Consider the following 26334-nt stretch of genomic DNA (forward strand, 5'->3'; position numbering starts at 1 on the left):
CTACGGGGAAATTAGGAATGGTCTAGGAACTAGACCCAGCAATGTCTTAATAGGGGTGAGGACGTTAAATTGCTACACTTTTATCATTTGGAATCAAGAATGAATCAAATTTCAGGTAAGTTCTCAGAGAGATGAAGCTTTGATAGAGGAAGGTGATGGGTATGGTGTGGCACCTCCACACAAGAGGACTTGCTTAGTCAGGATATAAATCCCCATCCTGGAGATGTACCATAAGCCCAATGGGTGCAATTGGATGGAGGTTGTATTCACTATTGTTATCACTGCCTGGTTCCTTTCTTTAGCCCATAATACGAGAATATGAGATGTACGTTACCTTGAAGAAAAATAAGAAGGGAAGCCTGGGCTTCACCATGGTCCGCAGTAAGCTGGACAACTGCTATTACATCCGCGACGTGTTGGGCAACCCCGCCAAGGCTGATGGCAGATTACGAGCCGGGGACAGGCTCATCATGGTAACTTTGGCTGATCTTCACCTGAATTATTATTGTATCAGTTTTTAAATGGTGCCCTGTCAGTGGATCAGGATTTAGCAAACACACCCCAGTCCCAGGAGATGTGAGAATTTGGAACGAGAAACAATCTTGTGGAGGACAAGGGTTTCAGCTCCAAATGTCAACCAATTTTTTTCTCCCACCGTTGCTGTTCAACTTGCTGAATTTCTCCAGCGGATTGTTTGCACACGTCCCTTTCACTTCTCTTGATTCATGGAGTTACACGGCATAGAAACAGGCCCTTCAGCCCATCTTCTCCATTCCACCCAAGATGGTCCTTCATGCGCACATTTGGCCCATATCTCTCTGAACCTCCCCTATCCATACACCTGTCCAAATATCTTCTAAATGTCATTTTGCCTGCCTCTACCATGTTCTCTGGCAGCTCATTTCACACACCCACCACCCCACTGTATTGAACATTCCCCTCTCACTTTAAACTTCTGACCTCTAGATTTAGACTCCCCTGTGCTGGGACAAAGATTGTGACTATCCACCTGGTCTCTGGTCCTCATAATTTTATTTACAGGTCAAGGCCTGTCTTTCCTGATAACTCATGGGCTGCAGACCACACCACTTCCCTGAGAACCTTGTCTTGAACTTCATTTCATCCTTCCTATTGTGGGTCGATCAGAAGTTCACACAGTATGGGAAGTGCGACCTCACTAATAACTTGTATAACTGTTCCATGACAACCCAACCTCTATAATCCCCATAGAACTGATTCCATTTACAGAGGTTCAAATCCCTCCCAATGGCAGAGAGAGGTGTCCAACTTTGTATGTTTATTAATGATCGCGGTTAGCGCAATGCCTTTACAGCACCAGCAATCAGGATTGGGTTTCGAATCCCACACTATCCATCAGGAGTTTGTACATTTCCCCTGGGTCAGCGTGAGTTTTCCATAGGGGCTCTGGTTTCCTCCCAACATTCAAAAATTACCAGGGGTGTAGGTTAATTGGGTATACATTAGACAGCATGGACTTGTGGCCCAAAATGGCCTGTTATCGTGCTGTATGTCTAAATTTAAAAATCTTAAATTTAAAAATTTAATCTCAAGTGCATGTATTGGGGAGTGATGGAGAACAGTGAACAGAATGGGAATGGCTTATTGGCTCAGTGATGGGGCATGACAATGACACACAGGGAATACAGTAATGAGTAAGGTGTAGCAAGAGAGGGAAGAGGTTGACAAAAGGAGATGATCGGAGGGACAAATGAGCAGGCAGGGAACCCATGGGCAGGCCAGGTGGAGGCTGGGGACAAGAAGGGAATGCCTACTCTGGATGAAGCGATGGGGTATTTGAACCAACAGAGGTGAGTGGAGAGACCCAATTCCATCGCAGGAGGGAAATGAGCCAAGAGGAAAGTGTGTCTCTTCAGAAACATGAAGCATGGTGGGGTATGGTCTGTGAAAGAGTTAGCGGTGGTTAGTCAGGCATGGGAAGTCGAGGGTTCAGACTGCTGGAGGTTATGCAGGTTACAGAATATGGGATGGTCATACAGCACTGTGGGTGGAAGAGTGAAGGGGGGGGGGTCAGGCAGGGAACAGGGTGTAGGAAGATAAGGAGACAGTCATTGAGGGTTCAGACGGTTGGAGGGTTATATAGACTGTTGGAGAGTTGGGAGGAGGTTCAGACAGGTGTGAGAAGGTGTGGTAAGTTTGATAGGGTTAAATGAGGGGAGTTTTGGACCACCTTCAGTTTGGGAGGGTATAGTGTGAGCAAGGGTATAGCAGTTGAATAGGGTATTGGAGGGTATGTTTAATACAGGATTCAGTGTGAGAGGCTAGAGTTTCGACCAGGGAGTAGTGTGCAAGCGTATTAGTGATGTATTTTGAGATTAGGATGTGTGACAGATGCCTGTCAGAAGATATTCCATGTTGTCAATTTGGGACTGGACAGAGTGGAATGCTCTGCTCACGGTTTACAGTTGGGGAGGGTTAATGTGGCAATATTGTTGTTAAATAAACAGCCATGATCCGGGTTATAGTCAAAATGAATAACGCTCTGACACATTTGGCAATCTATCTCTGTTCATTCGCAAATCCTCAGGAAACTTCTTAGGGGAATTGTTACATAAAATCTATAAATTTCTCTGTAATATTTTAAGAACTGTTGATAAGTTTATTGTGTGAAGTCAAGCTAATAACCATTAAAGGGTTGTTTGCTTCTCTATTATAGACGGTGACTGACCAGGAAAGTGTTGTGCAATATTCCCCTGTCCCTTTATTAGTCTCTAATCTGACTCATTTATGCACCAACGTGCAGTGCAGAAAGCAATAAAAAGAGGATCAATAATCCTTTGGAATTTATTTTATTTACCAGAGTGACTCAGATTAAGGGCTGAAAATTCCCCTTGGACCCCTTTCTCTGGACGCCAATGTCTTGAAACATTTCAACCCTTCACATTCCACTAGGAGAGAGGTGCTGGTAAAATTAGCCAGACTGCAGTCACGTTAATCAAGAGGAGGTGGTCCAGTTTTTCTAGACTGTATCATTCCACACAAATTTGGCAAATATTTCCAAATACCTTCTTCCTGCTTCATACCCACACCCCTCCCTGTATCTCCCTCCACATGTTCAATATCTTCTGAGTGAAGAAATTTCTCCTCATCTCTGTCCTAAATGTAACCGGAGAGAGTGAGTCCTTGTTTTCAAGCTCTGACCCAGGGAAAATATCCACCCAACAACCAGCCTCTTGACCCCTAAGAGATTCCTTTTCATTTGTCTATACTCTTAGTGAATAAAGGTCGAGTCTATCCAATCCCTCCTCACCACATGAATTCGCCATCATCCCTCTGGTCCTGGGTACAGATCTATCCCGGGTGAGATCTTTGTAATAATTGCAGCAGGACATCCTTGCTCTTCTAATGCTCCCTCCTTTGCAATTAACACCATCCTACCCTCTCACCTGTTTGCTGCACGTTTACATGACTGCAAGAACATAAACATTTCTCAATCTGTCAACATTTAAATAATTTTGCTTGAGACTTACATTGCCTCATTAATACACCTGCATTAAGCATCGGCACGGTTGGCGTAGCGATTACCGCAATACCTTTACAGCGTCAGTGATCGGGACCGGGGTTTGAATCCTGCACTGTCTATAGGAGTTTGTACGTTCTCCCTATGTCTGCTTGGGTTTTCCCCAGGGGCTCTAACTGTTCAAAACATACTGGGGGGGGGGGGTTATAGGTTAATTGGGTGTTATTGGAGCACGGACTCATATACCAAAATGGTCTGTTACCGTGCTGTATGTCTAAATTTCTTTTAAAAATTAAAATTAAGAATAAATAGTTCAAAAGACAAAAGTATCATATTGACCTTACACTGAACAAACTTCACCTCCATGAATATATAATGCTTAAAACGTTTTACTTTATTTTCAGTCACATTCTATCAAAACGTTTAACCGTCGTTGCCTCTGCAGGTTCATCTCCCTGCACAGAGCTGCTCAAAAGAGGAAGAATATCATTACAAATAATTAATTCCACCCCCCCCTCCCCCAAGCTCTTCCTTTCAAATCTAATAAATTTCAAGTGACAACTGTGGGCTGCAGGTGAATTGAACTCTGGGTGGGGTGGGTGTGGGGGGGGGGGGGTGGAGGTGGTGCGGTGTTGAGTCTCTCCTTGATTCCCTTTCTCTGGAACACAGAGAACGTACTAACTCCCTGACATTAAAGTCCGTTCATTCCAATGTGCAGCGGTGGATGAACTCACTGACTTTCTCTCTCCTACACGAAGGTGGCTAACTTAACAAATACATTGCTGAATTTACCCACTCATTCAGCTCGACTAAATTATATTGCAGACATTGTTGACAAGAAGCTGAGAATTGGACAATTATTCAGAGTCTTCGGGGAGCATTAAAGAACAGAGAACACAGAACAGGCCTTTCAGACCTCAATGTTGTTCCAACCTATTTATTCCTACCAAAATTATAATATTTATAAATGATAAAATCAAACCAAAAACCCTTCCTACCTCGTAGCCCTCTATTATCTCAGTTAATGGTGCAGGGGCAGGCGTAAGAAATTGCTACACTCTTGGAGAGGTCATCTTTCAAATGAGATGTCCGACAAGGCCGGGAAATAGAGGGATCACCTAGGGAAGGGGAGAACACATTTGAGTCGCGGACGAAACTTAATTGAACTTTTGTGTTGCGGTGCAGGTGAACGACTTTGATGTCACAAACATCTCACATGAGAATGCCATTAACCTGCTGCAGGTGGCTCCTCTCAAACTCACCCTGGTAGTGGGGCGGGCAGCGCAGAATCTGCTTCCAGCTCTGCCTCTGGAGAAGATCCCTGACATCATCCTGCAGAAAGGCCCAAACAGACAATTAGGTATGTGCCACACTCTTTACCCAGTCAACGTCCTGTCTCCAAAGTGGCTCCAGAATTCTGTGGCTTCTAATTATTTTGTTCAGCATGGGGAAATTTCTTTGCACTGAAATGTATGGTGCTGTGTTAGAACTATAGATCCATTATACCACCGAAACAGGTCCATCGGCCCATATCACTCTCATCCATGCACCAATACAATTTTTTTCAGAAATGTCGAAACTGAGCTTGCATTTACCACTTCAGCTGGCACCTCATTCCACACACCCACTGCTCTCTGTGTGAAGAAGTTCATCAAGAATGCAAAATTTTGAAGGGTACAAACAGAGTAAATGCAACTAGGCTTTTCTTTCCACTGAGATACCAACCAGAGGACATGGGTTAAGGGTGAAAGGGGAAAAGTTTAGCCAAGTGTTCTTGGAAAATAAGTAGAGATAAGCAAAAGAGGGAAAAAAAACTTCGCAGAAGTTTCCCTGAAATACCATTTAGTTTTAGAAAATACAGCATTAATAAGATTCCTTTTGGGAGGCTGAGTGACTTGCTTTATAGAGTCATAGAGCAACGAGACAGGCCTTTCAGCCCATCTAGTCCTTGCTTTCATGAGGTCTTCCTTCATAGGAGGGTCCAGACTGTAGAAACAATGTGGTTTGTACATTATATACACAAGGGATTTTTTTGAAAGCATAAGATTGACCACCTTATTTTGAAATCAAAGCTGATTGCCTTTGAGTGTTCTGGAAAACAGAACAATAGAATTTAGTTTTTAAAATCCCCAAAACTCTTACAAATTTTGACATTCCTGCTGAAGCTGAGTGAAAGGGGATTCGTACCAACCGATTTTACATTGAAGAGGTCATACATTTCCTTCATTGTTTTCCAAGCTTTACCATAAAAAGGTGGCACGACTAGCCTAGTGGTTAGCGCAACGCTGTTACTGCGCCAGCGACCCGGGTTGTAGTTGGGGACTCATTAGTCAGAGGGACAGATAGAAGGTTTGTGGGACGTGATCGGGGATCCAGGTTGGTCTGTTGCCTCCCTGGTGCCAGGGTCAGGGATATCTCTGATCAAGTTCATAGGATTCTGCAAGGGGAAGGAGAACAGCCAGAAGTCGTGGTCCATGTGGGGACCAATGACTTAGTTAGAAGTGGGGATGAGGTCCTAAAACAGGATTATGTGGAATTAGGTAGGAAGTTAAAAAACAGGACCTCCAAGGTAGTAATCTCTGGATTGCTGCCGGTGCCATGCGCTAGTGAGGGTAGAAATAGGAGGATGTGGAGGATGAATGCGTGGCTAAAGAGATGGTGCAGGGGGCAAGGGATAAGATTTCTGGATCATTGGGATCTCTTCTGGGGAAGGTCGGACCTGTACAAAAGGGACAGACTCCACTTGAACTGGAGGGGGACCAATGTGCTGGCAAGCAGATTTGCTAGAGCTGTGGGGGAAGGTTTAAACTAGTTTGGCAGGGGGGTGGGGAACAGAGTGTGAGAGTAGTGTCAAGGGAGCATGGCCACCTAGATAGGAATAATAACGATAACAAAGGTAGGATGGAGATTAGGGTAAAAGGTGGAAAAGAGAATATAGGTGAGGCTCATTCTCTGAAATGCATATATTTTAATGCAAGAAGCATAGTGAACAAGGTAGAATAGCTTAGAGCATGGACAGATACTTGGGGTCATGATATTGTGGCAATTAGTGAGACCTGGCTACAGGAGGGGCAGGACTGGCAACTTAATATTCCAGGATACATTTGTTTCAGATGTGATAGATCAGGGGGTAAAAAAGGGGGAGGAGTTGCTCTGCTTGTTAAGGAGGACATTACTGCCGTGAGGTGGCAATATGGTCTGGAGGGATCGTCCAGTGAGGCTGTTTGGGTGGAATTGAGGGGTAAAGGAGACATGAGGGTGCTAATAGGGGTGTATTACAGGCCACCAAATGGGCCAAGAAAATTAGAGGAACAAATTTGTAGGGAGATAACGTATATGTGTGAGAATCATAAGGTAGTGATCATGGGAGATTTTAACTTCCCTCACATTGATTGGGATACCCATACAGTTAGAGGGCTGGATGGGCTAGAGTTTGTTAAATGTGTTCAAGATTGTTTTCTAAATCAATTAGTAGAAGAGCCGACTCAGGACGGTGTAATACTAGATCTCCTCTTAGGGAATGAGTTAGGTCAGGTATCGGACATTGTTGTTGGAGAACAAATTGGGTCTAGTGATCATAACTCTGTTAGTTTTAGGGAAGAGCAAGGAGGGACCTAAAGTTGAAGTTCTGGATTGGAGAAGAGCAAATTTCAAAGGAATAAGATGGGATTTGGGGAGTATTGAGTGGAACAGGATATTTTCAGGTAAAGATGTAAATGAAAAATGGAGGATATTCAAAAAAGAAAATTTGAGGGTACAGAGTAGATATGTCCCAGTGAGGATCAAAGGAAAGGCTGTAAGTCATAGGGAGGCTTGGTTTTTGAGGAATATTGGAAATTTGGTTAGAAGAAAAAGGGAGGTGTACAGGAGGTATAAAGAGCAAGGAGCTGAGAATTTGAAGGAGGACTACATGGAGTGTAGAAGGAATCTTAAGAAAGAAATTAGAAAGGCCAAAAAAAGGCATGAAGAGGCTTTGGCTGACAGAGTAAAAATAAATCCAAAGGGTTTCTATAGGTACATTAAAAGTAAAAGATTAGTGAGGGATAAGATTGGACCCCTTGTAGATAGCGAGGGTAGGCTGAGTGAGAAGTCAGAGGAAATAGGGGAAATTTTGAATGATTTCTTTGCCTCGGTATTCACTAGGGAAAAAGATATTGAACCAGTTGAAGTAAAGAAAAATAGTGTGGAGGTCATGACGCATATAAGGATAACCGAGGAGGTAGTGATGGCTGTGTTGAAAAAGATAAAGGTGGATAAATCTCCAGGACCGGACAAAATATTCCCAAGGACACTCAGGGAGGCTTGTGGACAGATAGTGGGGCCATTAACAGAAATATTTAGGATGTCACTGGCCACGGGGGTAGTGCCAAAGGATTGGAGGGTGGCGCATGTGGTTCCGCTGTTTAAGAAAGGGTCCAAATGTAAATCTGGGAATTATAGGCCCGTGAGTCTGACGTCTGTGGTGGGCAAGTTGATGGAAAGTGTTCTGAGTGATGGTATTTACAAATATTTGGAGATACAGGGATTGATAGGGAGTAATCAGCATGGTTTTGTCAGGGGTAGATCATGCTTGACAAACCTGATTGAGTTTTTCGAGGGGGTTACAAAAAAGGTTGATGAAGGGAAAGCTGTGGATGTTGTCTATTTAGACTTTAGTAAAGCTTTTGACAAAGTTCCCCACAGGAGGTTAGGAAAAAAGGTGGAGGCATTAGGTATAAATAAGGAGGTAGTGAAATGGATTCAGCAATGGTTGGATGGGAGGTGTCAGAGAGTAGTGGTAGAAAATTGTTTGTCCAAATGGAGGCCGGTGACTAGTGGAGTTCCTCAGGGATCGGTCCTGGGTCCACTATTGTTTGTTATATATATTAACGACCTGGAAGAAGGGGTGGAGAATTGGATAAGCAAGTTTGCGGATGATACAAAGATTGGTAGTGTTGTGGACAGTGAGGAAGATTACTGTAGATTAAAAGGTGATTTAGGAAGGCTGGAGGTGTGGGCTGAGAAATGGCTGATGTAACACCTCACACTTATCTGTATTAAATTCCATTTTGGAAAGGCAAATCAAAATAGGTCATATGACCTATCATTAAATGGTAGGCTGTTGAGATGTGCAGAGCAACAAAGGGATTTAGGAGTGATGGTAAATAGTACCCTCAAGGCTGATACTCAGGTAGATGGTGTGGTGAAGAAGGCATTTGGAATGTTGGCCTTCATAAATTGGAGTATTGAATTCAAGAGTAGGGAGATTATGATGAAATTGTACAAGGCATTGGTGAGGCCAAACTGTGTACAGTTTTGGTCACCAAATTATAGGAAAGATATAAACAAAATAGAGAGAGTGCAGAGAAGGTACATGAGAATGTTGACAGGATTTCAAGGTTTGAGTTACAGGAAAAGGTTGCGCAGACTGGGGCTTTTTTCTCTGGAGCGTAGAAGATTGAGGGGGGACTTGATAGAGGTGTTTAAGATTTTAAAAGGGACAGACAGAGTAAATGTGGATAGGCTTTTTCAATAAGAGTGGGGGAGATTCAAACTAGAGGGCATGGTTTAAGATTGAAGGGGGAAAATTATTAAGGGAACATGAGGGGAAATTTCTTTACGCAGAGGGTGGTGGGAATGTGGAATGAGCTTCCGGCAGACATGGTTGAGGCGGGATCATTGGTTACATTTAAGGAAAGACTGGATCGTTACATGGAGAGGAGAGGACTGGAGGAGTATGGACCGGGTGCTGGTCAGTGGGACTAGGAGGGTGGGGATTTGTTACGGCATGGACTAGTAGGGCCGAACTGGCCTGTTCTGTGCTGTAAGTGCTTAAATGGTTCGAATCCAATGCTGTCTGTAAGGAGTTTGTACGTTCTCCCCGTGTCTGCGTGGGTTTCCTCCCACCCTTCAAAAAACACACCGCGTGTAGGTCAATTTGGTATAATTGGGCGACACGGGCTCGTGGGCCAAAAGGACCTGTTCCCATACGGTATGTCTAAATTTAAAATTTAATTTAAAACAGCAACCAGGTTCACCTGATGCCTTTGAACAAACAACAGGCATATTTAATTCTGTGGGAGTCTGGGCCACTTCCTTCCAGGATGGTAAAGCACAGAGGAGAAGAAGAGATAATTGGAGGAATGTTGGCTTGGGGTTCCCAAACATCCATTTCAGATTTCCTTCTCTGCTTTTGCTAGCAGCACAAGAAAAATGGACCAGCTCTCGAAAATAAATAGCGGCAAAAAGCCTGCAGAGAAGAGCATCCCCTCCTGACTCTGCTTGCCGTGTTACCGTTAATCTGCCTTTGAGTTGGCATTTAGAATTGTGCACTTGATTGGGCAGCACGGTTAGCGTAGCAGTAAGTGCAACACTGTTACAGCGCCAGCGATCATGCTTCAAATCCAATGCTGTCTGTAGGAGCTCGTACGTTCTACCAAGGGCCTCTGTTTTCCTCCCACCCTTCAAAACATACAGGGGTTGTAGGACAATTGGGTGGCACAGGCTCGTGGGCCAGAAGGGCCTGTTCCCGCGCTGTACGACTTAATTTTTAAAAATATATTTACATTTGCCTCTGCACTATTATGGGTGTGCCCAGAAATAGAGATACTTGGAAATGGATACCAGGAAGAGATGTCACCATCATAAATGGATTACCCAGAGCAATTACACGGGACAACGAAGATCTTGCTTCCTGAACACTTTTGGGTGTATTTTATGGATTTTGGACTGCTGATCACAAAATTAACATTGTTCTATCACATACCATTTTTAGATATAACCTATTTTTGTGATTTCCTGACCTATTTTAAGCCAATCTCAAGTCTACAAAACCATGAAATACAGCGCGTCATTGAAAACTCATTTTCTGCATTCACACTTGGACGTCTTCCCTGGCTGATCTTGGCGCAGTCAGCGTCGAACAGGGTGAAAGGTTTCACCAGGACATTGCGACCGTGGACCAGTGGTATCTTTTCTTTTCTTCTCTTCTTTGGCTTGGCTTCGCGGACGAAGATTTATGGAGGGGGTAAATGTCCACGTCAGCTGCAGGCTCGTTTGTGGCTGACAAGTCCGATGCAGGACAGGCAGACACGGTTGCAGCGGTTGCAGGGGAAAATTGGTTGGTTGGGGTTGGGTGTTGGGTTTTTACTCCTTTGTCTTTTGTCAGTGAGGTGGGCTCTGCGGTCTTCTTCAAAGGAGGTTGCTGCCCGCCGAACTGTGAGGTGCCAAGATGCACGGTTTGAGGCGATATCAGCCCATTGGTGGTGGTCAATGTGGCAGGCACCAAGAGATTTCTTTAGGCAGTCCTTGTACCTCTTCTTTGGTGCACCTCTGTCATGGTGGCCAGTGGAGAGCTCGCCATATAACACGATCTTGGGAAGGCGATGGTCCTCCATTCTGGAGACGTGACCTACCCAGCGCAGTTGGATCTTCAGCAGCGTGGATTCGATGCTGTCGGCCTCTGCCATCTCGAGTACTTTGATGTTAGGGATGAAGTCGCTCCAATGAATGTTGAGGATGGAGCGGAGACAACGCTGGTGGAAGCGTTCTAGGAGCCGTAGGTGATGCCGGTAGAGGACCCATGATTCGGAGCCGAACAGGAGTGTGGGTATGACAACGGCTCTGTAAACGCTAATCTTTGTGAAGTTTTTCAGTTGGTTGTTTTTCCAGACACTTTTGTGTATTCTTCCAAAGGCGCTATTTGCCTTGGCGAGTCTGTTGTCTATCTCGTTGTCGATCCTTGCATCTGATGAAATGGTGCAGCTGAGATAGGTAAACTGGTTGACCGTTTTGAGTTTTGTGTGCCCGATGGAGATGTGGGGGGGCTGGTAGTCATGGTGGGGAGCTGGCTGATGGAGGACCTCAGTTTTCTTCAGGCTGACTTCCAGGCCAAACATTTTGGCAGTTTCCGCAAAACAGGACGTCAAGAGCTGAAGAGCTGGCTCTGAATGGGCAACTAAAGCCGCATCGTCTGCAAAGAGTAGTTCACGGACAAGTTGCTCTTGTGTCTTGGTGTGAGCTTGCAGGCGCCTCTGATTGAAGAGACTGCCATCCGTGCGGTACCGGATGTAAACAGCGTCTTCATTGTTGAGGTCTTTCATGGCTTGGTTCAGGATCATGCTGAAGAAGATTGAAAAGAGGGTTGGTGCGAGAACGCAGCCTTGGTTCACGCCATTGTTAATGGAGAAGGGTTCAGAGAGCTCATGGCTGTATCTGACCCGACCTTGTTGGTTTTCGTGCAGTTGGATAACCATGTTGAGGAACTTTGGGGCAATTGGAATCCATCAATGCTGGCCGACTTTTATTGGACTCTGTCGCAAGCGAAAATCAGCGGCAAAACATTTTTAGGCCAGTTAAACCAATTGTCAGCATCATTATGCCATTAAACATGCTAAATTCAATAAAAGCTCATGTAATTTTTCTCTAACTTCCTACAGCAGATCTGAAATTATCTTTGTGTTCAGCTTGATATTATCTATCATAAACCCCAATTTCTTTTCAGGAAGCAAACCTTTGGAAAAAAGGTTGTTGTCCTGTGTTATCAATCATGGTATCTTAAGTTTATAGAGAAATGTTGGTGGATTTCATCTTTAGCCACAGAACATCATTGCCTGTGACTGCGTTTTCTTGTAGCTGGTGACCATTAAAACATGAGTCAGGAGGATTGCATTCACAACTTCTCTGCACATTGGTTTAAAGAAGATTCAAAGCTTTTTACTGGAGTGAAGTGTTAGTTTAATCAAAGCAGAAATGAGGTGGTAGTTACCCCATTTTATTGTAATTAATTAACCTCTTCATTGTGGCCAAAATGATTGGAATATAAAAGCTCTGGTATCACTTGCTGTTGACAAAGAGTTGATAAATGGGTGACCATCTAAAATAATGGCAGTCATAAAGCACGTATCACGAAAGCTGTTTGATTTACTAACGTGATGAAATATACTTCATTATAATTCCAGTGTGCAGAGAAGCTGATGGTTGTTGGTGTTTTAGTCAATGTGGAGCAACGTCAAAGATTCACTTCAGAGCGGATGCGTTTGAGGAATGCCGATGGTGATGGAACCTTGGCAGATTTATTGACTAATCATCCACAGTTGTCACTTAAAAAAAATATTCTTGATGCATTGGGGCCCAATCTAATTTGCAAGATTGGGTGTGATCAGCATTGTAATGCTCTGAATGCTGCATTATATCCGTTTTAATAAAGGGTCAGTGAAGTATTGAACCGCAGATTGACAAAAGAGGAAAACCTTCTGCCACGTGAGCCAGACCCATTTTAAGGTTGGATGCTGTGATTTCTCTCTAGTGGATCAATCAGTCCAAGATTGAAAGCTGCAAAGCTCAAACTCTTCAGATCTCTGCGCTATTGGGTACATTGATCCTTAACTGGAAACACTCACCAGAGCTCATTCACAGAGGCCTCACTAATGGAGCCGAGTTATCAACGGAGACAGAACAGGTCAGGGGATCTTCCCTCAGGAAGAGTGAATGCTGAGGTCACAGCTGGGATTTGATTTGCTCAAGGTGGATAAAGTATTCAAATTACAGGGGCTCCCCTACTCCGATGGTCTGACAGGATTTTTCAAAGTTACGATGGTTCGAATCTGTACTTTTGATCTGTCCCCCTACCTGCAATATGGGGTATGCTACTCTCTCACGATGCTGGGATTGATATCTTCCTGAAGAAGAATCTGCCTGTTAAACCATGAAGTGTCGATGATGCCCAGTGCCTTCAACAAGTATCGATAACGCAGTGCGTTCGACGAGCTGTTCTCGAGCATCATCAGTAGAGAGTGAAATCAATGAACCTGTCGCTGTAGCATCCCCCACCATTCAGCAATTAATTTTAGCTCAATGTCTCAAACATTCTTCATGCCCAGTGTGCGTGAACAATTTTGTCAGTGTGCTGTAATAGGTATATAAAAATTTAATTATTAAAAAGTGGTAGGTATGGTATTCTTTATTGACTTTGATGGATTTTCAAGAATGTAACCCCATCATAAGTTGAGGAACACATGTACATATGAACATATAAATTAAGAGCAAGAATAGGTCACTTGAGCCTGCTGTACCATTCAATAAGATCATGATGCAATTTTAAGTTCAAATTATTCCTCTCTATCCCTGGTAACCTTTCGCCCTCTTGCTATCAAGAATCTACATGAAAAACTTTTAAAGACTTTGCTTCCACTGGTGCTTGGAGGAAGGGAGCTGCAAAGATTGCCAAAAAAATCTGAGTAAATTTCACCTCATCTCTGTTTTGAATGACTCCCTTGTTCTAAATTCTCCCACAAACAAGAAATGTCCTCTGCACATCCACCTAGTCAAAGCCCCTCAGGACTTTGCATGTTCCTTTCTTTTTCAATATTTTTATTAACATTGAAATTTCACATCCAAAAATACAGAGATATATTACATTTCAATCATATCCTTTCATCCAAGGGACTCCACATTTTCAATCAAACAAATTACATTGTATTAATATTTATTATTTATTGTAAAGAAAAGATCTAAACCCACTAAGAAAAAAAGTTGTTTGGCCAAAAAAAGACAGAATTCTTATCCGAGTGATAAATTACCTCATTAGTCAACATTTCTACCTTCGAAACAAATCAAAGGTTATAAAAGTAATTCAAAAAGGGTTGCTACAGTGTTTGAAAATTTGAATTAAAATTGGAAATTGAGCATCTAATCTTCTCTAAATTTAAAAATGACATGACGTCACGTAGCCAGTGAGTATGATTAAGGCGGGGTAACGTTCTTCCATCTGAGCAACACTGCCCGTCTAACCATAAAAGAAATAAAAGCTAATTCATGCAGCTCAGGTGCTGTTAACGTTATGTCATTCTCTCCAACAATACCAAGTAAAGCAGTTAAGGGAATAGGCATAAAATGAACTTTAAAAAGTGCGCAGAAGGTCTGGCATGTCCAGAGCATATGAATTAATGAAGCATCTCCATTGTTGCATTTATTACAATGAGGACATACATGTGCATAAAAATTAGATAGTTTGATGTTGGACATGTGAACCCTATGGACTACTTTAAAATGTAGGAGAGAGTGGTGGGCACATAAAGATGAGGTATTAACCAAGTTGAAAATTTTTCTTCAGAAATTAAAAGCTGTGGGTCCTGTTCCCAGTCATTTTTAATTTTACCTGAGGGAGCCTCTCTTATTCCCAACAACAAATCACAAATGGATCATTTTGCGTGTTTCCATCTCTTGAAAGGGATGGTGGCCCTTCTGAAAATGCTGCAACAGCTGCGCTGACATCGGTGTGGACCCAGGGGGAGCAGGGAAAGGAGTGCTCCCACAGGGTCCAACCACCCAGTCTGACTGCTGTCAGTCTGCACAGGCTTTAAATGGCCTGTTAGTGGAGCCAACGGTGGTTTTATTTAAAAGGTTTGCACCATGAGGTTTTGCAGACTCTGGCACAGGGCACGAGACAACAGGGTGACCAGCCCCCCCCCCCCCCCAATGCTGTTTGAGAAGGAGAAGTAGGGAGATGATCCATGGGATGGTGACCATGGCGGCAGACCAGTGGGCAACTCTGCAGCTGAAGAACACATAAGAAGCAAGCTATTGGTGACTTGAGGCAAGGAACCCACACAGGCTGCTGGTGAATGCGGTCGAGAGATGCACACTAGGTGACAGACTGCTGGAGACTGGCTCGAGGCTGGCTGAAGGCGTACCAGGTATTGGAACTGGGATGCAAGAGGGTGCTGAGGGCAATGAAGGTTTCCTGAGTGTGTTGGAGGTTCAGATCTGGATCTGGAGCTTGAGCTCCAGATGGGTTGGATTGAACTCTGTGTGGCTGTGGGGGCGCTGACGGCAAATCCACGGACACTCGAGGACTCTCTTTTGCTTCTCCCTCTCTGACTTTAAGAGGCATTTTAGGCAATTTATGCTGATGGCGAATCTATCTGCCTTGTGGCAGATGAAAGAAAATTCCGTGTAATACAGCCATTCACTGACATACATCAAAGTTTAATTCGAATCTCGAAATGGACGCAAGTTGGACATATGTTAGTATGACATGTAATCCCTATGCTATCAGTCGCCAAACTGATCCCACTGCCCCACACTCTCACAACAGCCCACTATCAGACCCAACACTGATCCCACTGCCTCACACTCTCACAACAGCCCACTATCAGACCCAACACTGATCCCACTGCCTCACACTCTCACAACAGCCCACTATCAGACCCAACACTGATACCACTGCCCCACACTCTCACAACAGCCCACTATCAGACCCAACACTGATCCCACTGCCTCACACTCTCCTGACTGCCCACTGTACCTGTACAGCATTCTTTTGTCCTGAAAACTGAAAGATGCTGTGTTGTACACAATGCCGGGATATCGTCTGACATTCACTATTATATGCACGCAGCTGTTAGCATTGGTGGACGTGCGACCAAGTGTAATTTTTATATTTACATATTTTTTCTTTTATAAAAATTTATGCATTTTTTTTCTTTCATATGGACAGGTGGACATAAGTCATAAGAAGGGGAGAGGCTGTATTGCACTCTTTTTAATTATATGATAAAGGAACCTTGAATTGAGATCTAAACTCAACAGGGGGAAATGAGAAGTTTGCTGATATACAAAATTATGAGAGTAAAAGATGGAGTAAATTCTCCCTGTGTCTACGTGAGTTTTCCTCGCGAAGGTTCTGGTGTCCTCCCACTGTTCAAAGCGTACCAGGGGTGTAGGTTAATTGGCTGTAAAGTGAACATCGCAGACTCGTGGCCTGTTATTGTGTTGTACATCTAAATTAAAATTTTAAAACTAAGATATAATTATGATATTCAAAAGACATTTGAACAGATAAGTGGATGGAAGGGTTTAGAATGGACCAAATGGATGCAAATTGGATTAAGCAACAATCTTGGTTGACCTGAATAAGTTGGGTTGAAGGGTCGTTTAGATGCTCAGTGAAGGGGCTCGGGGATCTGCCCCACCTCCCCAAGACCACATCAGTGCTTGCAGATTGCTATGCCTGGTCTCGAGGGAACAGGGTCTTTGAGCAACAGGCCAGCACCTCACCGCAGGAGTGAAGATTACAAAGAGCAGAAGAGATTTGAATGGAGCTTATAAACAAGAGGACAGATGGTCTGTTCCTAAACAATGCACCCAATCTAATTCATAGGATGCTGACGAGAAAATAATAATCAACACCATTTTACTTTCCTCATAAAATCCAAACTTCCTCAGCTAACCATTCATCGTTTATGATCATAAAGTATTTTGAGCTCTGATAGTATCCAATCTGGAGACTCTTAACTCATAATTATTTATCACAACCAATTATAAATAAGGATGTAAGTTCTTGGAGTTGGTGGAATTAACTCCTGTCAGATAGAAGTCCTTCAGTATTCATCGCCTTTTAGCAATGCTGATTTGGAGGAAGTGTTTGTTTAAAGATGGAAGCAATTCATTACACAGGAAACATTCAGGTTTTTAGAACCTCCATTAAACTGACAGGAAGATAACGCTTTCTGATCTGATCTGCCTTTCATGTCCCGCAGGAAGCTGGTGATTATCATACCATGCTCCATTGACTATGTGACTAATATGCTTTGCTGCTGGCCTGCTTGCAGTTTGAACACACTGTAAATGCTGGAAGAACTCAGCCGGTCTCGCAGCATCCATAGGATTTAAAGATAAATTACTGATGTTTTGGGCTTGAGCCCTTCTTCGAGGTCAAAGCAAAGCACAGGAAGTTTCCCCTGCCATTCTTCGCTTTTTATTCAAATGTCTTCCTGTTTTTTGCTTACAAGTTGAAGAAGTGCTCAAGCCTGAATCTTCAGCAATATTATCAGATTCGGATTGCAGATTTATTGTCAGAGTACATAAATGGTATCACATACAACCCTGAGATTCTTTTTTCTGTGGGCCAGGCAGAATTATCACGTACTGGCAGTGCAAAAAAACTGTACTCAATGTACACATGTAAACAGATAAAGAAATGTAAACAAACTGACTGTGCAAAACAGAGAAAAGAAAAAAATGAATAAAGATCAGAAGTACGAGTCCTTAAATGAGTCCCTGATTGAGTTTGTTGTTGAGGAGTCTGATGGTGGAGGGGGAGCAGCTGTTCCTAAACTGGTGGTGCGAGTCCTGTGGCCCTTAGACCTCTTTCCTGACGGCAGCAGCGAGAACAGAGTGTGATGATTGCTGCTACTCTCCAATGGCAACATTCCCTGTAGAATATCTTGATGATGGGGATCTCCTGGGTTGCGTCCATTACCTTTTGCAAGGCTTTATACTCAGAGATGTTGGTGTCCTCATTACCAGACTGTGATGCAGCCGGTCAGCGCACTTTCCAGCACACATCTGTAGGAATTTGCCAGGGTATAGATGCTGCTTGACTGGCTGAGTTCATCCAGCATTTCTGTGCATTTTTACCATCATCGCAGCGTCTCTTTTACTCTAACTTCAGTTTGTTCTTGTTGCTACAGGGTTGAAGTTAACAGGGGGAATAGGCAGTAAATGGCAAGGTATCTATGTGCTGGAGATTGTGCCAAATTCACCTGCCAGCTTGGAAGGCAGCCTGCAGCCAAGAGACAAGATCCTTTACATCTGTGACATCTGTACCATGGGCATGACCTTAGCTGATGCTGTGAGAGCCTGTGATACACAAAATGGCCAAATAACCATCAAGGCCACGAGGTAAGGGCTGCTTATGAAGATAGCTGTAGAAAATTGATGGTCTCATTCAGGGCTTGGCAATATCCACTGCACAACCACCTTCGTCACCTCTTCCAAAAAAAAGTCACATTGTTAAGGCATGACCTACAAAGCTCTAATCTGACCATGACTTTCCAAACATCTGTCAATCCTATTGCTGTTTCCCTGCCACTGATGTGGATCTTGTAGTTTTCTGGACTATTCCTATTCGCTTTCTTGAATAAAGATACAACATTTGCCACCCTCCAGCCTGTTGCTAGTGAGCATGCAAAACTCTTTGCCAAGCCCCCAGCCATCGCTCCACTTGCCTCTTTTAACGACCAGGGATTTATCCCATCGACATTAATTCTGCAGAACACCAATGGTCCCTGACTCCAGCCAGAATAACAACACCTTGTATGGCCTGCTAATTCCAAATCCCTTCCATCAACGTCAGCTCCTTCATTGGTTGTCTTCAGCTGTGGAGGCCTTCTCACCATAAACCTCTCCTGCGCTTAGATCTTTTATTTCGTAAAATCTGCCTCTAACCTTCTGATCACCCATCTCAATATTAAATTTAATTTAAAAAAATTTAGACATTCAGCACGTTAACAGGCCGTTTCGGCCCACAAATCAATGCTGCCCAATTTATGCCCAATTAACCTACACCCTCAGTACGCTTTGAACAGTGGGTGGAAACTGGAACCCCTGGAGAAAATCCATGCAGACATGGGCAGAACATACAAACTCCCTAAAGACAGCGCAGGATTCGAACTCTGGACCTGATCGCTGGCGCTGTAAAGGCATTGCATTAACTACTATGCCATCTGAGCTGCCCCGACACCAACCGTGCCACCTAACAGCATTAACTTTGTTTTATGGCATCCCTTTAAAAGCTAGATAGATTGTCAGCCTTGTTCCAGCATTTAAACCATTATTTATTTTGCTTCTTCAGGGATGGGAAGCCAGTGATTACTGAAGTTCACATGACTGGTAAGTGCTGTTGCCAGGAAAACTACAGCAATAACAATAAACATACATTAGTTCTCAGGCAGGGTTGTTAATGTTTATCTCAGTAACTCAGCTGACCTCGTAACGAGCAGAAAGGGCCAACCACAAATGTGTGGTAGCGTGCTGCCTTGGATGGTCATGACAGAATCAGAATTTATTGACATAAACATGTCACAGAATTCATTGTTTTGCAGCAGCAGATCTTATTATAAATTACAGTTCAAAAATAAATGAGTGCGAAATGTTCATTGTCCATTCAGAAAGGGAACAAGCAGTCCTTGTGCCGCTGGGTGTCAGTCTACAGTAGTGGTGTGAAGAGGGCATGGCCTGGTGAGGGTCCTTGAGGATAGAGGCTGTTTTCTGAAGACTCCGCCTTTTCTGTAGCCATCCTCGATGGTATGCAGACTAATGCCCTTGATGGTGCTGGCTGAGTTTGCCCTGTGCATTTGCACCTCCATACCAGGCAGTGATGCAACCAGACAGAATGCTCTCCATGGAACACCTGTAGAAATTTGCATAAACCAAACCTCATCACAAAGTTGCTAGTGAGCCTTCTTCGTGATTGTATCAACATGAAGGACCCCAGGACAGAACCTCAGAGATTTTGACATCCAGAAACTTGTAGTCCTTGACCCTTTCCACTGCTGACCCCTAGATGAAGACTGATTCAAGTTCTCCTGATTTCCCCCTCCTGAAGTTTCTGGACATTTGAGTGTTCCTACAAACTAAAATATTCCACTGGAGATCTTGCATTAACATTGCCATTACACTCAGATTCCAACTGGCCTCTGCATGAGAAGGTTCTTCTTCCAAATAACTTCTATACCCCTCTGATTCTTTCCCCTTCCTTAAAACCTATGTCTTCCGGTTTTACATACCTTTGCAATGGGCAAAAGTTTCCTCCTATTTAGGGAGGCTGGAATCTGGAGCACAAAGTAAACGGGATGCTGGAAAAACTCCGTGGGACAGACAACATCTGGGGTTGCAAAGGGATGGTTGATATTTCAGGTTGATATAAGATCACAAGAAGTAGGCCCAGTGGCTCATCGAGTCTGCTCCACCATTCTAATCATCAGCTGATCCATCCTCCCTCTCAGCCCCTTCTCCTCACAACCCTTGATGTCCTGACAAATCAAATTCCTGCCGATCTCTGGCTTAAATACAAGAAAGAGAGTCAACATAAAATGAATGTACAGAAGAGGTGCCTGCTTCATCATCACGGTGGGCCCCTCATCAATAGGAATTTCATTATTCTACCAGGAACTGGGCCATTCAGCCTTACGAGAAACAATTGACTATTCAAAATAAATAACCACTGCAGATTTGGTTCAAGCCATCTCCATTCATTGGAGGAGAGAAGCAAATCTTGCTTCTGTGAGCTGAGCCATAGCATCAAGCCAGATTTGGGTGGGGTGTGGTGGGTGGGGAGAGAGAATCGGACAGATTTCAGGAACAATTTTGAGCAACTTTGCCTTAGGCTGAGCTGGCTGCCACCTCCCCATTCTCAGGAGGACTTGGTTCAAGAGCTTTCATTGCTTTGAATTTTTCCTGTGCGAAGGCTGTGATCTCCTTGAGAGTGACACAAATGAGAAAGAACTGTCTCCGCACTGGCACCAAGAACCGAGGCACAGTTGTGCATTGCGGATTGAACACAGACAGTGCCTGTACTGTGTAGGTGTGATCGGGAACCGGCCCAATCCAGCTCGTTTGCCAGCTGATGCCTTTTCATTCTTGCTTTACACGCGACATGCAAATTATGTTGGAAAGCAGTTCATTTGCTCCCCTCTGTTTTAGATCTTCAGGCAGGTCCTGTAAGAATTGATTTGTAAATGCAAGAGGCTGCAAACATCCCATAATTCCAGTATGCATATTAGGCCAAGAAATCATTTCAAAATAAAACCTGAAAAAGCTAGAATAACAATGTCTGCGCCCCTTTCCCCCCTTTTTTCACTCTCTCTCTTTCTCCCTTTCACTCTCTGCCCTTCTCTCTCTCCCTCTCCTGTCTTTCCTTCTCTGTTTGTTACCTCTCTCTATCCTCCGTCTTCCCTCTCTTCCTGCCCATCTGTCTGTCCTCTCCTCTCTCTCCCTGTTGTCTCTCCTTCTCTCTCCTTGTCCATCTGTCTGTCCTCTCTCCTGGTCTCTCCTCCTCTCTGTCTGTTTTCTCTCTGTCCTTCTCTCCCCCCTGTCCAACCTGTCTGTCTCCCTGTCCGACCTGTCTCTCCTCCTCTCTCTCTGTGCTTCTCTCTCTCCCTGTTGATTCTCCTTCTCTCTCAACAGATAGAGCCTGACCTGCTATGTATTTTGAAAGATTGAACAGTTTTTATTTCATATTTCAAGAATCTGCAGTATTTTGCTTGTTATCCATTCCACAATTTTTGCCATCGGTCCCAATTTAATGTCACATCAGTCCATCTTGCCTGGTTTCTTGTTTTTCTCAAAGGAATGGCAACCTCCACATTCTCTATTGAAGGTAGTCATTGCACCATCAGTTCTTCAATGAAGGCTTTTTTTCATCTCAATCATTCAAAGAACATGGGCATCACAGGCAATACTGCCTTGCTTCTTCATCCCCAGATGCTCCTCAGCTGAAGTTACAGGTGAAGGGTTAACCGATTTTAGCTGATCAACTGACCCAGTTCAAATGTGGAAGGCAAATTCCACCCTGATGATTCTTTGGAAAATTGGTGTTTTTGCAACAATCTGGTTGTTTTGTCATTACCAGTAACAAATTCAAGTTTTTATTCTCCTATTTGAATTTGCCAGCTGCCTTGCCAGGATTTTAATTTGTATCTCAAATTGTTTGCCTTAAAGTTCTATACAATGGCCTTGTTTCTGGCAGAATAAATGAGCCTCTGACTGCTTGACTAGCTCAGGGGCTTCTTCCCCAATCATCAGTTCCTAGTAGCAACCGTGCCCTCGGTTAGATGATCGCAGCGGTTAGTACCACTTGGCAAAACCATTTCCACACATTTGTGTCACTCTCAGGGAGTGCAGGCATTTTCCAAACCTTTTAGGAAACCTTAAAAGTGGCCAGTGGACCATAGTTGGCTGTAGTTTTGCCACTCCTGGTGTGGCGTTTGCACACTCTCCTTGTGGCTGTTTGATTTCTTCCACATCCCAAAGATTCATGGGATGGTCAGATAATTGTCATTGTAATTGCCCCAAAGGTGGAGATGTATTGTAAACTCTTGATGTGGGGGTGAGGGGGTTGGGGGCGAGGGTGTAGTGGATAAGAATGTAGGAAGAATATAAAAAATGGAATTAATGCAAAATTAGTATAAATAGAGTAGACTCAGTGATTGGAGAACCCATTTCCATGCTGGTCGTCTCTGAAACTCTATAACAGGAACCTGCATTGAACACAGCGTCTTTCATGTGGTTAAGATCAGTCACAGTCATTTCACAGGATGCACCTGAGCATAAATGGCCAAAGTCACAGGCACAGAGGAGAATCTCAAAGGAGAGCAGAGAGCCAGCAAGTTTCGGGAATTCATTCCAGAGCTGAGGCTGAAGGCTCGGTGGCAAGGGATAGGGCAGGGCGGCCGCACGCTGACGCAAGCTTTGCATCGGGCCGGTCGCTGCTGGCAGCAGAAGGGAAGCGATGCCCAAGCGCGTAAATGCGCTTGCGCGGGGCCTACAATGGGAGCTAAGGCAGCGTTGCAGTCACCTGCGGGGAAGGAACAAATCAGGCAGCGCAGGGGTGTGGTAGAGAAGGGCAAGCTGGGAGTTTTTGGTTAACATGGAAAACAGAATAAAATGACTTAAGGTTGTTTGATGAATAGTGTAAGTTGTAGCAGCATCTACAATGAAAGAGACTCACAGCCACTACGTTGGATGCTCTCAACGACTGTTTATTTCAAAACCCACGCGCGCCCCTTTAAGGGCAGCGTGAGTTCCGCCTTCGTGTGAGCAGTGACATCATAACAGCTGCCCCAGGCGCAGACTGGGCTAGAACCATGAGGCAAGGAGATGGCGCCATCTTCTCATGGCTGCTCTGCCATGTGGCGGTACAAGCAGGGCCGGTTCGCCACGAGAATGTGAGCTGCACAGAATCTTCCTTCTTTGTGCGGCGAGGGATCAGCAGTTCCTGAAAGGGGCGATTAAGTTTGAGGATGGTCAAGAGGCCATAAGGGGGTTTAAAGACTGAGAGCTATAGAAATGGATGGGTACATGGAATTAGGGAGGTGGTGGGAGAAAGCCAAGAAGGTCGAGGGATAGATTATCAGGAACCAAAAGATCAATGGCTGAAACTGGACAAGAATTGTGCTTGTGGAACTGATTCTTCATTGCCCCCTCAGTCTTGCGTGTATAGGTAGAGGATTTAACTAGATGGCATCAGGTTTTGCAAAATCAATCCAGTGAAAAGGATTCTGCAGTGAAACACAAAAGTCTGCAGACATTGTGATTGTAGTAAAAGCACACAGAAATGTGGGAGGAGCCAAGCCGGTCTCGCAGGGTCCATTGGAGGTAAAGATTTATTACTGACATTTCAGGCCTGAGCCCTTCTTCAAGATCTAAGCAAAGAACAGGGAGGTATCAGAATAAAGTTTGAAGAATGGGAGGGGAAGGAGTCCAGACCAACAAAAGGTATTAATTGGATATGATAAGAGGAGAGGTGAGAAATAATGTTTGGTTCTGTGAAAGGAGACTGAGGGAAAAGAGAGAGAGCTGGGGAAAGGGGAGGGGGGGGGGTTTAAATGGAAACTGGAGAAGCTGCTGTACATGAGACCACAAACAGACATGTCAGCAAGGGAATGGGGTGAAGAATTGAAATGGGTGGCCACTGGGAGATCCACGGTATTGTGACGGACAGAGCCACGGTGCTCAACAAAGCAATCTCCCAGTTGGGGAGAGGAGACCACAAGGGGAACACCAGATGCAACAGATGACCCCTGCAGATTCACAAGTGAAACGATGTTTCTCTTGGAAGGACTGTTTGGGGCCTCAAGAGGTGGCCAGGGAGGTCGTGGGGGCAGTGTGGAGCATCTCCTCCGGTCACAGGGGTAGGTGTGAAGGGGAAGGAGGAGTCATGGAGGGAGTGGTCCCTGCAGAAGGTGGAGAGGAGAGTATTTGTCTGGTGGTGGGAAAGGGAGTATATTTGGAGCTCTCTGGAGTCCGGAATCTGGGAAAACGTGTTTAACACTGGCTAGAATCCAACAGCCACACTGTTCCTGTCCAGCCATTAGATTGAAATTAACAATATTACCTGTGCTAGCATAATAACTAAAAAAGGGAAAGAAAATGAAACAGGAACGTTTCTTGTCTACATCAGTGTTAAAATTTTTTTTAAAAAGCATGGATTCCTCAGTTTTATAAATAGAAGTGTTGGATACAAAAACAGGAAAGATGCAATAAAACTGTGAGAATCATTGGTTTATGCATCTGCTGGAGTCGTGTGTTCAAAGTTATGAATCACAGGAGTCTTTGGGAATAGAGCGGAGAAAATTTTCCAGAGTGCAGGTGTTTTTTTTAAATTTAAGACATACCGCTTGGTAACAGGCCCTTCTGGCCCACGAGCCTGTGCCGCCCAAATACTCCGTTACGTTTTGGTGGGAGGAAACTGGAGCACCCGGAGGAAAACTAAGCAGGCACAGAGAGAACTTACAAACTCCTTACAGAGGGCGCTGGATTTGAACCCAGGTCGCTGGCTCTGTAATAGCGTGGCGCTGACCGAGGGACTCTATGTTGGGATGAGGGACACAGAAAAGGATGTTGGGGGAAGGAAGGGATTAAACAGGTTAGTGTCAGTAAAATTACTGGCAACTAATTCCTGTGGGAATCCAGGACTAACAATTGGGAGGTTCTGTTTGAAAGTGCAAACAACTTCAGTGTTGCATCCAATTGTTTCAGGGGAGACACTGGCAAATTGATAGGAACAGATCAGTTGGAGATTGTATTACCACTGATGGGATAAATGTAGCAGTTAGACGCATTGGTTTCAAACTGCCCCCTAAACTCATTCCACTTTAACTAATCCCTATGCCATCAGTGCTCTGTGATTAGTAAGAGATCCTTAAGGTGGGATGTGAATAGAAAGAAAAAAAGTTTGAAAACCATTGTTTTAACTGTACCTCGTTGACTCGTTATGTGCACGGTTTCAGAACTCCAAAGGAAATGGGCCAATGACAATTTTTCTCAAGCAAAATATTTCAGTAACAATTGGGTCTAGAGCAGTGGTTCTCAACCTTCCCACTTTAAGCAATCCTTTACTAATCACAGTGCACTTATGGCATAGGGATGAGTTTAAGGGGACAGTTTGAAAACCACTGGAGCAACGGTGTTACAACGCCAGCGAGCGGGTCTGGGGTTCGAATCCAGTGCTGTCTGTAAGGAGTTTATATGTTCTCCCTGTGACTGAATGGGTGCTCCGACCGTCCGACTCCACTGTCCCAGAGGGTTGTAGGCCAATTGAGTGTAATTTGGCAGCATGGGCTTGCGGGCTGAAAGAGCCTGCTACTGTGCTGTATGCTGTTTAGAACCAAGATTGCAGCAACAACTAAGCACGCTAAAAGCAAGCTGATTGTATTTATTAGGAAGTCACTGCTGCTCTGGCTAAATGGCCTGGTCAATTAAAACTGGCACAACAAATGTAATCCCTGCTATTGTTTCAAAACCTCTTCTGCTGTTAGTCTCTGAATTTTGACCTGCAGAATTAAACGTGTGTACAATTGACCTAACTGTGTCCGCTCAAGCATCAAATCGGGCTCTGCCAACTCCCTGCATAAACCCACAGCCGTCACCCTGTCTTGTTGCTGTGCTTTGCTGAATAGTCTCGTTTTGTTCTCTTCATTTCTAGGAACGGCAAGTAGAAAGAAAACCAAAAGCTGCTTGGCACTAAAAGGCAAGTGCAGATATTCTGTAAAGTGAGTGGCCTCTTGCCTTCTTTATCTCAGTTTCTTCCATCTTGATCGGGTGCCTCATGTCAACACCCTTCCAAGCACTTCACATAGAGCAGTCACCTGTATTGACTGCTGCTTCTTTAGCAAGCGCCTCACGTTACGCTGAATCCCCACGGCAACAGAGGAGGACAAGCAGAAGAACACTAACGGTAATAACACATCCAAGTGTGCTCTACTGAAATGCCAGTTCACATGATCAGCCCAAACCATGATTTGGCAATTAAACTGGTCACCTTTGTAGCCAAAGACAAAGAGTGCAACTGA

The 26334-nt window shown here is 44.2% G+C and overlaps 1 protein-coding gene across 1 annotated transcript; it reads left to right on the top strand.

The window, feature by feature from the left end:
* The first annotated feature begins 1321 nt into the window (after window positions 1-1321).
* LOC138737316 (tyrosine-protein phosphatase non-receptor type 13-like) lies at window positions 1322-26334 on the top strand. The gene is made up of 6 exons (XM_069888069.1): window positions 1322-1405; window positions 4685-4859; window positions 17953-18163; window positions 19116-19153; window positions 25968-26012; window positions 26258-26334. The coding sequence occupies exons 1-6, from the start codon at window positions 1322-1324 to the stop codon at window positions 26332-26334; spliced, it is 630 nt and encodes a 209-aa protein (XP_069744170.1).

The sequence above is a fragment of the Narcine bancroftii genome, chromosome 6 (genome assembly GCF_036971445.1).
Source record: "Narcine bancroftii isolate sNarBan1 chromosome 6, sNarBan1.hap1, whole genome shotgun sequence".
Classification (NCBI taxonomy): domain Eukaryota; kingdom Metazoa; phylum Chordata; class Chondrichthyes; order Torpediniformes; family Narcinidae; genus Narcine; species Narcine bancroftii.